At 37.0% G+C, this 16984-nt stretch overlaps 1 protein-coding gene across 2 annotated transcripts in view; it reads right to left on the reverse strand.

Moving 5' to 3' along the window:
* The window catches only part of trp (transient receptor potential), a 64199-nt gene extending 47493 nt beyond the window's left edge, over window positions 1-16706 (reverse strand). The window contains exon 1 of one of the 2 annotated variants that reach the window (XM_074098464.1): window positions 16638-16706. Coding sequence is in view for 1 of the 2 variants with exons in the window: in XM_074098463.1 (XP_073954564.1) it covers window positions 7841-7897 (57 nt within the window). In the remaining variant the exon portion in view is untranslated. Of the gene's footprint in view, window positions 1-7840; window positions 8378-16637 lie in introns of those variants that run through there. The other variant, XM_074098463.1, reaches the window with a different exon arrangement.
* Window positions 16707-16984: the final 278 nt, after the last annotated feature.

The following is a 16984-nucleotide window of genomic DNA, read 5'->3' on the forward strand; positions in this document are numbered from 1 at the left end:
GCTTTTTTTAAATATTTTTGCACAGTTGTCATTTTCAGGTTATTTCCACGCCTAAAAATCCTCCATTTACAAACACCGTGTTGGCTGCTTAGGGGTTTCCAACGTTAATTAAAAAAATACTATAATCCCTAGAGAATAAAAAGGAGCTTTAGTCCCGATATGCAGAGACTAAAGTAACATTTTATGAGCAAGAGAAGTGAAAACAATATTGTATGCTTTCATATGGCTTACGAGTTACGATATTGAGCAAAGCCACTGGTCGGTACATGATCAATAAATGGCCACGTCCTTCATTAATTAACCGCATTGTTTTGATTATCTACCCAATTCTATACGCAACCGTAACATTGCATTTTCCCCGTACCGCTTTTGCTGCCCTAGGGAGTAAATGACCTTGACCTAAAGTGGTTCCAATAAACATCAATTCGACTGACCTGTTATTTATGCCACTAATTTATACGATTGACCTGTTATTTATGCCACTAAATTTATGCTGCTTGTGTTTGAAGGCTCTTTTGGTCTCGCTCTCCTTGAGTAGTTGGTAGTTGGCACTCATGCGGTGGTAATCATTTCCCATCAGATGACCCGCTTGCCCGTTTGCGTCTCTCATAAAAAAAAGAGAAAAAAAGTTACCGACTTAAGAAAATAATAAAAAAATAAGATAACCTATATAATATGTCGCAGGGATATGATAAAAACAGGGATTTGATCAAATTCCTCAGGGATATGATCAAGTCCCGAGAGATGATAAAAAAAAATCGCGTTGTATCATTTCCCTTGCAGAATTCAGTGATTTGCCATTATGCCGTTAAGTGTTTGGTGTTTATTAAAGGATATTATTAGGCTATTATTGTTATTGATTTTATATGGAGCAAAAGCTTAATTCGATACTTAAAATTATAAGATGCTAGCAACCTATCCACAGTTTTGCTGGGATTACAATACCTACTTGGAAATAATATACAATACCTACGTATTAAACATACTCTTGGCCGGTTATTTATTTGAAAGAATTAAGTTTTAAGTGAAGTTAAATAAAGATTTTAATTATTTCTTATCATTCTATTGGTTTTTAATTTATTCATTTTAGATACTTCATGCCACCCGCAGTTCCCCCAGCAAACTGACATGACGGTCTTGCCACTTACTGCCCTTGGCTGATAGCGGCAAACATATCACCGTCTTATAATTCGGAAACCCCGAAATAATATACTTACATATTTCTCTTTCTCAAAAATCATAAAAAAAATAATCCATGCTTCGTTAAAGTTTTCGATTCATAGCTATAAAAAAAATAATGGTCCAAGGGTTAAACCGCAGAGCCAATTTAGATGAAAAATTCGGTACGCAGTAGGTTGAGCCCCGGGAAAGAACAAAGGACAGTTTTTGTCCCGGAAACTTGCATAGCTCCCGCGTCGCGGGTAGGTAAGCTAGTACTCAATAAATTAGAATAGCTCACCACAAAACTTAAATCACTACCACGCAAACTCAACACAAACCATAAAACTATGGCACTGCGTTAATAAGATTTAGAACTGCGATCCCACGAGATTTTACGACTTCCACCGTAAATATATTTAACGTACTTTTAATTTACGATTCACTGGATTCGGTTTGTCGGAGAACGAGGATCACCGACATAGCCAAGTGAATTAGCTCGTTGAAATAGCAATCGTCAGGCAGATACGGAGATCAGATGGTCGTCGAGGCCGAAAAGTTCTCGAATGGAGACCGTGGATCAGCAGTAGTCAATAAATCGATACCTCCTACGTATACTGGTACAAGTGACAAATTTCTGATTTTTAGTTTTTTGCAATTTTGTGATTAATATTTCCTTATTTACCTACCACAAAAAATTTGCACGGATATTCCTATTAGTTTTGGAAATAAAGTGACGTATATGAATGCATCTAACACCGTTTTGCTAATCGGTACAACGTATACTGAGGCAACCGACATGCACCACTATACGCGGCACCGATATTGTCGCAGGGCCGGGGAAGTCCAGTGTAACTGGCAGTTGCCTCAGTGTACGCGCTAGCCGTCGCTGCGTGCGGACCGTTTAAACTGTTCTACGAACACATAATTTGATAGTATATATAAAAAAACATGTTTTGGTCTGACAATTGCGGAGGGCAAGACCACAATAGCCGTATTTCTCATAGACAGTCATGGAAACTAAATCCAATGTGAAACCTTTTCGTGATCTATTTCGCTATGATTTCTTTGGCAAATGTATGGGATGTCAACATAACATTGATAGTACAACGGTTCCACCCCAGTACCAGTACGTGATTCAGTTTCCTCGGCTATACCTACATGTACGCGTGCTAGAAATATAACATTGCAGTATTACATTGCATTCTGGTAGTTGAGCATCCCCAAAAAGAAGGCGAAGGCAGGCAGGCATGCTTTAAATAAAATGAGAACAGTAAATTTCAATATACCTACAGGTTGATAAAAAAAATCCTGTACTATACTGTAACCCATATTAGGGCTACTGATTACTAATACGATATAAGTGGGAAAACATCGAAATTAGAAAGTCTTCTTGCGACTCCACTTCCATGCAAAACTTTTTTTTTTCGAATCACAGTATTTTTCTACTTGGATCATATTAGTAATTAGTAGCCCTAATGTGGCTTAAAGTATAGTACAGGTTTTTAATAACCCCCTATACACATTTTTTTTTACACACCTAAGAAATGGTACCTGGCTATGTATATGGCGAAAACGGGTAAACCGTATGAAGTTATAGAAGTTTCCCAAGACTCGGAAACAGACACAAAATTTAAATCTATTGTCAAGAAGACATTAATATATAAGGCGTATTATTAAAATTAATGATTAAGGGAAATTTGGAAATAATTCCGATCCGCATTGGCGAGTGCTTACTCCAAATAGCGAATTGAGAACTGTTTTAAATATGTAGTTGTGCTAAATACTTGTGATGTATAGATATCACTAAAATATGATTGTAAATCTGTTTACAAAATATACCTAGGTTTATTGCCAGACTCTTCTCAACAGAGGTTTTTTCGAACCGGTGGTAGATTTTTTTGACATTCATAAGTGCTTGTTACAATCTAAATTGAATAAAGATATTTTGACTTTGACTCAATATTTCATGTCAAAGCTTGGCTTAAGCAAAGTGCTAATCAGACTCGCGCACGAAGGGTTCCATACCATCTATACAACTTCATTAGGATTAGCAAAAAAATGGCAAAAAAATTACATTTGTTGTATGGGGGCCCCTTTAAATATTTATTCTGTTCTATTTTTTGTTATATATATATTATATCGACTACAGTTATACATAATCTGTGAAAATTTCAACTGTCTAACTATCATGGTTCATGAGATACAGCCTGGTGACAGACGGACGGACAGCGAAGTAGTATATAGAAGTAGGGTTTCCGTTTATACCCTTTGGGTACGGAACCCTGAAGAGGCACAAAAAGCTAAACCGTTACGTGGATACAAATGGGTGCGATGCGATATATGTATCACATGAGGAACCATTCACAATAAAATACGAGTACACATTTGAACAGGAATACGAATCCATCGAATGTGCTTCCATTAATTTAAAGCACTTAATACAATTACTTTTCTTAATAAAACCATTTATATTTCAAGTGAGGTTTTTTATAAAGGTATATTTCTGTATTTTGTATAGCACGTTTAAAACATTACTAGCGGTATATTGGTACAAGTGGCATGCTAATGTTAGCGTATATTGATGCAAGTGATAAAAACGTTTATAAATCAATAGATGAAGGTAAAAGAGCATCTGTTTTATTGTTCATTGCAAGCCATATAAGTATTTCATCTAAAAATTCATATACAATATAAAAATATCGTTAGATCAGTAATCTACGCATTACGCCGTATACTGGAGCAAGTGGTAATTAGCTCAGTATACCGCACAACTACAAGATGTAAAATACGCGTATAGTAGTGTATCTGCAATTTTCTCAAAAACTATAAAGAAATTTCAAATTCCATGAATACAGGTAGAAAGCAAATATTTTCTTTGGAGTTTTGAAAAGTTATATCATCAAATGAGAAAGTTTACAGGTTTTGGAACCTTTGAACAGCTCTCCTGTAAATTTATGATTATGCACTTGTACCAGTATACGTAGGAGGTGTCGAAATGGTCTCGCCGGAAGACCAGCGCTCTCCACCCCAGGAGTCCGCATTTATATCGAAAATACAAACTGAGACATGGATGCACAGAAAAACCAGAAAAAGAGACCAGCGCTGGGAATCGAACCCAGGTCCTCAGCAATCCGTGCTGCGTGCTATAACCCCTACGCCACCGCTGGACAGGAATTTAGACACGAATTTTTCCTATGCATACATATCTCAGGTTGCTTATTTCTACTACGCTACTTATGCAGCAGCACTAGCGACATCTCTTATGCTGAGGCGGGACCTTTTTCACACACAATTTGCTTGATTTTTTGTTGTTTTATATTTTTGTTGTTTTAGTAGTAATAATTGTTTGTGTATTGTGTGTGGAATAAACTTTTTCATTTTCATTTCAGTGCAGCGTAGGACGTCCACCAACGAGATGGACGGTGACTTAGTTAAAGCAGCGGGTTCACGGTGGATGTTTCCCACCGAAGCAACGGAGGTCTATTGGGAGGCCATTATGTCCAACAGTGGACGTCCAACGGCTAATTTGATAATGATGATGGGTTTGGTTGCCGATGCCCATGTCCAGTAGAGGGAACATAAATTTACGTTACTTAAAGAAAGTAAAAAAATAACTAACGAAATGCTAGTCGGACCGCTCAAGGAGAGTCAGAACTGTGGTGCAGCAAAGATCGTCACTACAGGACGAAACTTTTCGACGGCATCGACTCTCTGACAATGGCCTTAAATTCAAGGTTCGGTTCTACTCAGAAAACTAAGCTACTTTTGTTTTGCAACATTTTCAAAAAACTTAAATTTACCTAGATCATTTATTGATCCCCAAAGTTTAATTGATTGTTAAATCAGTGTATCGGACGTATAGTATAAATCTTCCCAGCAGCGGCGTCTTTAGCCCATGTAGTGGCCGTGTGCAATTATTACTTTAGCGCCATCTAGGAAGTGCGCGGTCAAAATGGAATAGGTACAAAGTGCCGCGGCCGGCGCCCCCAACACCGCTGCGCCCGTGTGCAACGCACACCCTGCTCTATAGGTAAAGACGCCTCTGCTTCCCAGGTGAATTTTTCACTTCAAGCCCTTATCTTTCAAAGGCCATTGTCTCTATTATCGCAAAGCCGCTAGCTACCGAGTTAGCACGTGCCACTACAACGTTCATATTGAAAAACAAACGGTATCGTCATAGTATTAAGGTTCTTAAGGTTATACTCGTAGCGGTGTTAGGTATTATGTTTTTGGATGACAATTTACTTAAGTAAGATCAACAAAATACGATTTGCCGATGTACCGTAAACTGCTTCAACTTTGCCCTCTAGCCCCTACATTGCCTGAGTTGATTTAGAGTCGATAACTTAGCACTCTTATAGGTTTTAAACTTTTATCTACACGGGAATTATTACTACGGGGGGATAAAAGTTTTAAAACCTAAAGGGTGCTAAGTTATCGACTCTAAATCGAATCAGGCAATGTTGGGGCCAGAGGGCAAAGTTTAAGCAGTTTACGATACTCGTAGCGGCCAAACTAACACATACTTTCTAGCTTTTAAAGTGTCTACCCTTGCAGTTTAATAGACCTTTGCAGCCCATGATAGATGGACAAACTGGTAGTGGTCTAGTTGCACACTCTTTGTGTACTTCTAACACTAATAAAGGAACCCAATTTATAACTGGAATCGGATCAAAACTTAGATATATGTGGACTTTTTTTAACATTGCAACCCCCGAGAAAAAAGGCAAACCTACTAAAAAAAAGACAAATATCAAAAAACAAAATCCTTATCACCGTCGTACGTTCCACTTCTTAAAAAATCACGTAAACATTTAATACGGTGATTGCTCACCATCAGGCAGGCATGCCTGTCCACCACCTTAACACAACTTTTTTTTCTAAATTATGTATCACTTTAGGTGACTGTCGGAATAGAACTGTCACCTATTTCTAACAACCCGCAAGACTCGTGTGTACACAGTCTTTGAGTGAACACGGGTGATGATAAACAAACAGCGCGTACTTATGGAAGCTTATTGTCAATATTAGGGCAGGTCTGAGGTTACCGAATTTGCTTCCAGTAAACTTAATGATTATTTTACAATATAAAATATGTATCTACTACCTTTTAGCCGCGGCTTCGTACGCGTAAACCATTAGATTCAGTTTCAGTAGTTAATTTAAATTTCCTGATTTTACTCAATCTATTGGGAATCCCCAAAAATTATGTCGTGGTCTTCATTTACATTTCCAATAATTTTGAACAACCATTCAGTGTTTCATGGCTCTAGAATTAGCGATAAAGATTTTTGGATTTTATATTATGAGGATCCTATGCGGATATTGGGATAAAAAGTAGTTTTTTTTATTCCAGACGTTTATACATACATACATAAAAATCACGCCTGTATTCCCAAATGGGGAGGCAGAGCACACGAAACGTTACCGCTTCGGAGCCACTTTTAGCAATTTTAGGTTTTAAGTTTGACAAAAACGGTACAATAGTGACTGGTTGCTAGCCTGTCGCCTACGGTGTACCTTAACCGTGACGTTTATCTACATTCCATATAGCCAAAGCCGTTTTAAGGTCACATCTCATTACAGCCACCCGGCACCCGACCAGCACCGCCTCGCCTCGAGCGGTTAGTATTCTTCATAATATAGATTTGTATGGGTATGTGCTCACTACACCAACTCCGTAGCGTCACCGGATCGCCTCACTCGCGAGGTTGCCACGCGCCTACGGAGAGTGGACCACTCGGTGACAGCCGCTGCTCGCCGCCATAGTGAATACTAGGAAATTCGTGGACCACGCGAGGTCCACTCGTTGTCAACAAGGCCTTCACCTGCCCACCTGGACCACCTGGTCGGGTGGGTGGCTCTAATGAGCTGTGACCTGAAGCGTGGAATAAACAAAAACACACTCACAAACTTTCGCATTTATTTGTAGAAATTCAATATTTTACTCGCAAATAAATATCTACATTAATCTCATGATCATATATATTTGCGAATACAGGAGTATTCTTTGTGGTAACAACGAATGTGCGAAAAAAACATAATATTAAGGGGTTAGGTGGGTTTGAAAATTTCAAAAAATCATTTTTTTTGTCTTATTACTATTTAGTACAATATGTTTAAATATTCTCCTAAAATTTAAAATCGATCCGAGTAAAATTCTAAGAGATAGACCCTTCGGAAGTTCCGCCCATCAGGCCACGTCAGTGCAGCGCTTCGTCTCATAAACGCGTTTATCTCAAAACTCAATTTTTAAAGTCGGTACACACATCTTTAAAATAACATTATCTAGTCATTGAAAGAAGGATTTTTTTTTATTACAACTGATTTTTTCGAGCCAAGACATGGCGAAAATTTGACCAAAAAATGTGTTTTTTTGTTTGTCTGTCAAAAAATCAATTTTTTTTCCTTCGTCCAATAACGAGATTTATTCATGTACTAACGAAATATTTTTGGATTTTTCATATTAGATGAACCAATAATGAGTTACGCTGTCCACGGCAAGAGAATTTTTTTGAGACGTCAAAGGAGATGAGATCGATGGAGATGAGGTACCAACGGCTGAGTTTTCGGAATTTTTAAATAAAATATATGATTGTATATATTAAAAAAAATAGTAATAATACCCTTTTTTTAACCTCTGAAACCCACCTAACCCCTTAAGTTATCAAATGCTTACCAAAGTATTGACATTGAAGCGCACGCGCACTTTGTGTTCTTTTTTTCGCCTTTTCATTTTGATTTTTTTCACTTCACTTATCTTAACCCATTTCTTATATTTTCACTTCACTGACCACTTAAAATCGTACATTTCTCAACCACATTTTTACTGTTTGCATTATCAACGCGCAACACGGTTTTTGAAACAAAGAAAAACTGTCGACAATCCACTTAAGAAACACTTAAACTCTCATGTTTTTTGATTTATCATTGTTTTCCTTTATGCGCAGGCGACTAAAGCGTCCTTCTCTCAGCCAATCACAGTACAGATTGAAATATTCGAAAATCAAACATAAGCTTTTTAAATCATGCCAGTAGCAGCCAGTATCACGAGAACTAAGAAGTTTCGACAGCTAGAACGTCAGTAACAAAGGCGTCCTAAAATCTTGTTCTTGCGATAAACATACAATAAATAGGTACGAGTAGTAAAAAAGTTAGTTTTGGTTAAAATAGGCCTAGTAACACCAATTCATATTTCCCATGTTTTTGCACTGAATTTTAGGAACGCACGTTCTCCGTTAAGGAAGATCAAACTGACTGGCTATTTTTAAATCGAGACTTATGTACTTTTGTGAATCAATGCTAAAATTGCTAAACTGAATGTAGATGGACGTTGTAAATTGATTTTACGGCTAATTCCAGGTTTTAGGGTTCTGTATGGTTTTAAAGTAAGCTTTACCAACTTTTACTTTAATTGAACCGTAGGTATGTTTTTTTAGATCGCACATCGACACATAAAGGGGTGCATTTTTAGTTTCGCCATGTCCGTCCTCTGCCTGTCTGTCTGTCCATCCATGGTCGTGCTCAGAGACTGTTAGTTTTAGGAAGCTGTAAATTGGAGAATTTTCTTTTTGTCTTTACCTAAAGTGTGCATTGTTGGCTACATTTTTCAAAGATATATAAGCGTGTTTAACCTTAAATTGACTAAATTGAAAAAGTTTATGATTCAAACGTCCTCGTTAACTTATAGTCTACCGTCGTTACCAAATAGATTGAGTCATGTTCATTGTGGTGCACACTGTCAATTTAAGACTTTTAAATACAAACATAGGTACATTCTGCTTATGTAAAATTCTGAATGCGCATGCGCACGTCCAACTAAAGCTTTCTCAGAAATGGTGAAGAAAAAAACTAAATTAGAATAAACCTTTTCTCAACAAAATATATTATGACATTTAATTTTATTCCAATACAATTTTTCATGCTTTCCCGCCTTTTTTCATTAAAAAAAGCAGGTGTATTTTTCCACCGAAAACCCCACAAGCTGTTTCAGATCCATTAAAAAAAGTCTGGAGTTCCAACAAAATAACTGATAGCAGCCGTTTGAGTTGGCTGTATACGACTTGTGCCAACATTTTTTTTTATTCGACTGGATGGCAAACGAGCAAGTGGGTCTCCTGATGGTAAGAGATCACCACCGCCCATAAACATCTGCAACACCAGGGGTATTGCAGATGCGTTGCCAACCTAGAGGCCTAAGATGGGATACCTGAAGTGCCAGTAATTTCACCGGCTGTCTTACTCTCCACGCCGAAACAAAACAGTGCAAGCACTGCTGCTTCACGGCAGGATTAGCGAGCAAGATGTTGGTAGCGATCCGGGCGGACCTTGCACAAGGTCCTACCACCTGCAAAATGACTCCATGGCCGTTATCACTTTCTAAAAAGTATATCTAATAAATTATTGTCGAGCTAAAGCGCCTGCAATCTTTAAAACTTTTTAATTTCTCGCTTACCATAAATTATGCACTTAGACTTCTGATATGTTAGGAATAATGTAGACTTTTACTGACATTCTTGAGAAAAATAAATTATATTCTTATCTTAATTTGCAAAAAATACTATTTGATTTATTTTAGTTCTGCTGCGGAATTTCTTATTCACTTGGATTTAACATTACTTGGCGACCCCAGGGCTGGCACTTACCTCTCGCAAAGATTAGGAATAACAGTTCAGACAGTGTCTTGGGGTCAATGCCTGGGGCAGAAAATTTGGATGACATGTTTATTTTGTAACATTAGTTTAGTTTATATATAGTTTTAGTTTTGGATGTTAGATAACATTACTTAACCGAATAAAAATATAATGTCATTTTTCCGATTATTTAATAAATGAAAAATTACGTAGTCTTTAATCAAACACCAGTTCATAATTTTTTTCTGCGTTTTATGATGCCAATATTTTAAAAATGACTTTAATAAGTCATAAGAGCAATTTTGCGGACTGTACTTGCATTGTTATTCAACCTACATTATGAAAATAAGTATACCAAATTTCACTAGAAGTGGATCAAATTTAACATATTATAAGGTTTGAAACAAACAAAAAAACAACAATAAACAGGGCAAGCTAAATAAAGGCTTGTAAAAATTTAAACATTAACTCAACTTCACTTTAATTTCGAGCGTGTTTTAATCCTCCCCAAATGAACTAGTGTATAAACAGTCGAAGATCTCAATCTGCATCTTAAATCACTGTAACGATAGGACTATAAATAGAGCGCGCCATTTTTACAACATAAACAAATTAATCCGAAACGTGTGGATCAAAGATTCTTTACGGCCGTTCGCGATTTTATCGAATGCTGAGTAGCGGGAGTCTGGCGTTTGACAGTGTGTAACAGCTTCTATAGAGTAAAAAGTACAAAAAAAAACATTGAAAAAGTTTCTTTCTTAATACACAAAGTTATTTGCTAACTAAACATTACATAAAAAGCCGTGGTAACCTAGTGGTTTGACCTATATAGCCTCTGAAGCTGATCGTCATTTCCGAAGGTTTTTCGGAATTTATGTGCGAAATGTGCGAAAAATTACACACACACACACACACACACACACACACACACACACACGCATGCAGGCACACACACACAATACATGATCACAAACTTTTGCATTGATTTTGCATTGATTGACTTCCAAGTTTAGGTATATTTTACACCTTAGGCTGCTATTTACTCTTAAACTACTAATAATTCTCAAGCAAACTTAGCCGTTATAGTTTTCCTTGAAAGTTTGATATACCTACTTACTAGCATCCTGATTTTTTCAAATTTTTCCACCCACCGGTTTAGATTTTAGAGGCGGGGGGGGGGGGGGGGACGGTCTATTTTAATGAAAATTTGCACTTTAAAGTTGAATATTTCGCAAACAAATCTATGAATCGAAAAATCGTCCTAGCAAACCCCTAATGGTTTTAAAAGACCTATAAAACGATAAACCCACACTATAGGGTTGGATGAGAAAAAAACACCCCAAATTACGTCTATATGGGAGGTACTATACCATTTTGTCGGCATAGTTTACGTATATATCCGTGCAAAATTACAGCTTTCTAGCATTGATAGTACCTGAGCAAAGCCGCGGACGGACGGACAGACAGACAGACAGACATGGCGAAACTATAAGGGTTCCGTTTTTGCCATTTTGGCTCCGGAACCCTAAAAAGGTCCATAAGGTCGCGGACTGGACACCAGCGAGTGCGTGGCGATTAGCAGAGCCACCTTTAGGTACATAAGGGAGGTGTGCGTTTTGTGCACACCCATTTTTATTATTTCCGAAAGCGAAGGGAAGCTACGCAAAGAAAGACGAGACTGAAAGGGAGGAACCTTGTCCTAAAAGCGCGATGTTGCAAAGTAATTTATAAGCGAAATATCTTTAATATGTGCATTGAGTTATACAACAGACTAGAGTCACTCGAAGAGATACGGTCTCTTCAGGGGAATTTAGTTAAAAGTTAATTAAAAAGCTGGCTTCTTGACGAAATTCTCAAGACATGAAAAATTTGATAATTTGCATAATTTTGTATTATTTTCATTATTTTTTAACAGTCGTGTTAATTTACATTTGATGTAATTCTCAATTTTAATCTAAATAAATATTTGTGCACGCCTGTATGTAGGCTAAATACGAGTACATGACTGAGTACTGGAGAAACAATAATAACATCCATTTGAATACCGTATTCTTAGCAAATAAATTTATTTTATTTTATTTCATTTTACTCCGCTTCCCGCCCCGCTACCCGCTAGTGCCCAGTTCGCAGCCCAACAAACGCAGCTTATGTTCTGATTACTTCATTTGTTTCTCTTTATCTGTCACTTTGATTAAAAGTTTATCTATAGTTTGCTGTCAGAAATAATGGCTAACGCGAGCAAAGACGTGGGCAAAGACTAGTATAAAATACATTAAGATGACGTAAAGTAAGGTAAGAGTATATCTACGAAATTGTTTACGACATAGCTCAGCGAATTGTGTATCTTTCTTAAGCAACAGTGGGTGGGGCACATTGATTGTAGAACTGATGGATGTTAGGGCAGTATGGTTGCTATGTTATGTTGATGATATGGTGTATTGGCGATAGCTTACCGGAAGGCAAATGATTGCTGGAATGGATGATCAGGTACTGACTGATCGCGGAAAGCCATTGCCAAAAGCTAATAATAATATAATTGGTATCGTGTTTGTGTGAAGTATCGTCTATGTGTCAATAAGCACAGGTACTTAATCTTGTTGCTCTGACATAACCTTCTTACATAACCAGTACTGGAAGGGGGCAAACATTTCCTACTCCAAAAAGATTTCTGTTATGTAATTGGTCACTTTTGCTGTCAATTTAGGTTTCGGAAATTTTATTATGACGACGAGCGAAGCGAGAGTGTTAAAGTACACAATATTTTTTATTTAGCCATTTGCACGGTCGAGTGACGTTCCTATTCCTTCTATTATTGGTTATAGGCACTAAACTTACTAAGCAGTGGACGTCTTATAGCTGGTATAATGATGATGATGAAATACAGGGTTGCCCATTTAGATCAGTCAGTACGGGAAAGTTTGAAACTGTAAGACATACGAAGATCTGTTCTTAGGAACCATTTCATCGATTTTAGTAACAAGAAAAACTGCATTTATACATTAAAATAAAAAAAAACATGTACTCAGTTCGGAAATCAAACCTTACATTGTTTCTATTTGGATATCGGTAGTGTAGGTTATAAACAATAAATGTTACTATGAAATACGACATCTAGAATGAACAAATATTTGCATAGTATTATATATTTATAATTATGTTGGTTTTATTTTTCAAAGCGTCCGGGTGCGATTCCCGGACTGAAAGCAAGTTTTATTTACTAAAATCGATGACATGGTTCTTAAGAATAGATCTTCGTATGTCTTTTAGTTTCAGACTATCTCATACTGACAGATCTAAATGGGCAAAAGGGCCATCCTGTATATAAATTCCACCCACGTCTAGACAAATTATGATGCACTGTTTACGTTATGGTAGAGATTTATGACTAACAGGAAATTTCTTAGAATTAAAATCATCATAACTAGTTTTGGTGCCAAGAAAATAAATACTGTTCCGGGAGACAGTGTTGTCATCTTACCGATTTACTCGCTAAATATAACTATTTTAAGCACCTACCAAGAGTATGCAAGAGACTTTCTCAAAAATGTCCGTAAAAGTCAACATTATTTCTTAGATATCAGAAGGTGTGCATACTTTATGGTCAGCGAGAAGTTAAAAAGTTAATAACCCTCCTTCGGGCAGTCGTGTAAAAAGATTGCAGGCGCGCTAGCTCGACAATAATTTATTATTGTCGAGTCTCAAAACTTTTAAAAAAGTGCAAACGGCCATGGAAAATATGTTGGCACAAGTCGTATACAGCCAACTCAAATGGCTGCTATCATTTATTTTGTTGGAACTCCAGACTTTTTTTATTGGATCTGAAACTGCTTGTGGTTTAGGGCGGTACATTTAATCCAGAATGTAGCGAAGGATTCTACAATAGAATCCTGAGCTTAGTGAGGGATTCTAAAGTAGAATCCTGAGCGTAATGAGGGATTCAAGTGTTAACGCCCAATATGAAAATAATTTGCTCCCGAGTACCTAACTCATGCAATTTTTACACCGAGTATGACGAAAATTGAAATAAAACAATTCTGAATATATTTAAAGAGCAACTAGCATAAAAAATAGCGTGGTTTTATAATTATCAGCTAGCTTCGAAAAGCCTTGAACAGAAAAGTTGCACTTTGATCCCTTTCGTCAGGGAGGAAAATTAGTTTTCTGAATGAGAGGTGTGGAAAAAATATTGTTTTTTTTTGTCAATGGAACAAAAAATTACAATCAAAGCGCGTCAAGTTCGGAAATGGGTGCGATAGGTAGTTCCTAACAGGGATTTCGTTTGTCGCTCTAGATCTTAGATATACAAGAACGTTCTATGTCACGTCATAGCCAGCATTATTGTATTCATAAAAAAAGTCACATTCGCCAAAAAAAGGTTTGCCATCCCTGCTATAGGAAAACGGAATCCTAAAGGCACGGCTACACGCTGCGACTTGCATGTGCAAACGGTTTGTGCAAAAATTGGCTCAAAAACTGTATGGCGTCCACAAAGCCATTTGTGCGGTAGCGGTAAGTATACCGTTTTGCCGTCTCAACGCACATACTTGTACAAATTGGAATTTGCGCTAGTATGATTGAGCGTGTAGACTGACCCTAAAAATGTACATCAGCGATGTTGAAAAGCACCTCAGAGTAATATGATTCAAAGCCGGTCGTGGAAATTGACTATACTCGTAAGTTCTACAAACTTCTTCCAAACTTTACATTATTTTTATTTTTATTTTTATTTATTGATAAGAAACAAACAGTCTTATACAGAATTATGAGCAGACTTAAATTAACACAATCTAGACCTATAGTTTCCTTAAAGGTTTATGATAGCAGACAGCTATTACAAAGAAAGAAATGATAATAATAGAATTTTGATAGGTACCTATATATGTAACAAAGTCACTTCCCTGCAAGTGAAACTAGACAGGAAAGCTGAAAACGATTAGTTTGAAATATAAATTAATATTATAACTAGCCTAATGCCTGGTTACTTGAAAGCCTTCTTCAGCATCTCAAGTGAACAATCAAAAATTAATGATTGAAAGTTGTTCGCAACTCCCAATCAGCCGTCTAAAGTTCTTGACTTCTCGTGACAACACGTCGGCAATTATGTATAGAAAGACAGTTGTTATTTCATACCACGTACGGGTGTACAAGTGGCGTAAACTTTTTCGTAAAGCAACCTGAAAAGCCCGCAGTGTCTTTTCGTCCAAAATTCCTCAGTGATCAAATATGTATTTATTTCAGATCTTTTACATACCTAATTATTCAAAGTATCTTAATAGCTAGGTTAGTTCAAAGCCATATTCCACCATTTGATGATGGCAAACGAGCAAGTGGGTCTCCTGATGGTAAGAGATCACCACCGCCCATAGACAACTGCAACACCAGGGTATTGCAGATGCGTTGCCAAACCTAGAGGCCTAAGATGGAATACCTCAAGTGCCAGTTATTTCACCGGCTGTCTTACTCTCCACGCCGAAACACAACAGTGCAAGCACTGCTGCTTCACGGCAGGATTAGCGAGCAAGATGGTGGTAGCAATCCGGGCGGACCTTGCACAAGGTCCTACCACCTGCTAATTATGACGTGTATTATAAATGCGAAAGTTAATATTGATAATTATATTATTGTATTATCAGAACCCTTAAAATCATGCAACCCACCAATGCGAGGCCACTAATTTAAACTAACCACTAAAAAATCCCATAATAATCCTGGCAGACATTTGTTATATGTACAGAGTGGTCAAGAAATGAAGCAAACTACCTTATATGCAGTCTCAGCACTGAATGTTACTTAATTTTAAAACTGACTGGGCCAAAACATTAGCAGTAGGTACCTACAAAGAATACTTTTGACCAAGGAACAGCTACAGGAACAGATACAGGCACATTTAGGTTCCCTCAACTGCCTGCCTGATAAAATAAATACCTAGGTAAAAATATTCATAATCTAATTTTATAATCTAGTTAAGTAAATAGTACTGCGATATTTAAATGAAAATATTCGTCGCTCTTTAAGCGCCTCCTAGGCAAGCTTTATTTGTAGGCTGTGAAATTGTGACTTTTGGCGCTTCCATCTCATAAGTTTGCCGAACCCTGGCATAAGAAGGGTACAATCGAGGAAACTGAATGGCGTAGCAGGGTTCTGTTTTTCATAATCAATTTCACCATGAAGTCTTTGGCAGATGCAAGGGATGCCAACATGACATTAGTAGCACAAAGGTTCCTGGTACGCGATTCAGTTTCTTTGACAGGTGTTTCTATGAATCTTGCCATGTCTCATTCCGGAGATACTGAGTACAGTTCCTAAAAATGTAAACAGACTTTCTATGCTTTCTTCTTCTTTCTATGTTTTCTCTGCTTTTAGTAAATTAGGGTTGCACTTAAAAAAAATTAAAACTGGAATAAAAAACAATATTTTGTTTGTAGCACTTAGTGTCATACTACAATTTTCATTTGTAAAATGACTCTTTACAAAGAACAATTTCACCCTCTTTCCGCTTTAAGATTTCTTTTAAACGGTTCTCTATCGTTTGTCCGGGTTTCATATGCTATAATGTATAGTAAGTATGCTTAAATAAAACATCCAAAACAGTACCTATTGATTTTAGAAATTATTATAATAAAATAATCTGCTGCATTAAAAAAAACAGTAGAGTTTCATATCACAGACATTATGCCAAACTTTGTTATGGAAAACTAAGTTATACGTTTTATAACACAGTAATACATACGAATGAAAACTTTAGGAAAACTAGTAAAATCAGCAGCGGAAGCTAGTTTGAACATAAAAATACGCAAAAGCCGCCTTTTCGCAGGTTTAAACTTTAAATAACGAATCACTTACCTTATTAACTGTCCAGGCAACACCACATTTTCCGTTGAACGCGTTTAATGGACGATGTTTTTCCGTTAAGCCCAGCGGGATACTAGCAGACAATATTGTGTGTGTCCACGCTAATCGAATTTTACAAAGTGGGGTGGCCGCGGTTTGCTTAGGGCGTTGACCACTATCGATAAACGCGAATTGGAAATATTGTACCATCAGCCGAATAAGTGGTCTATCAATTTTTAAACAAGTTCCTATCTAATGAATATGTCGCTAAAGTCGAACTTTCATTGACAGACACGTCTATTGGCTATTGTTTTGTGACATACACACAGAAACAAGGTATGACTACACAAATAAAAATT

Source organism: Choristoneura fumiferana, chromosome 15 (genome assembly GCF_025370935.1).
Source record: "Choristoneura fumiferana chromosome 15, NRCan_CFum_1, whole genome shotgun sequence".
NCBI classification, from domain to species: domain Eukaryota; kingdom Metazoa; phylum Arthropoda; class Insecta; order Lepidoptera; family Tortricidae; genus Choristoneura; species Choristoneura fumiferana.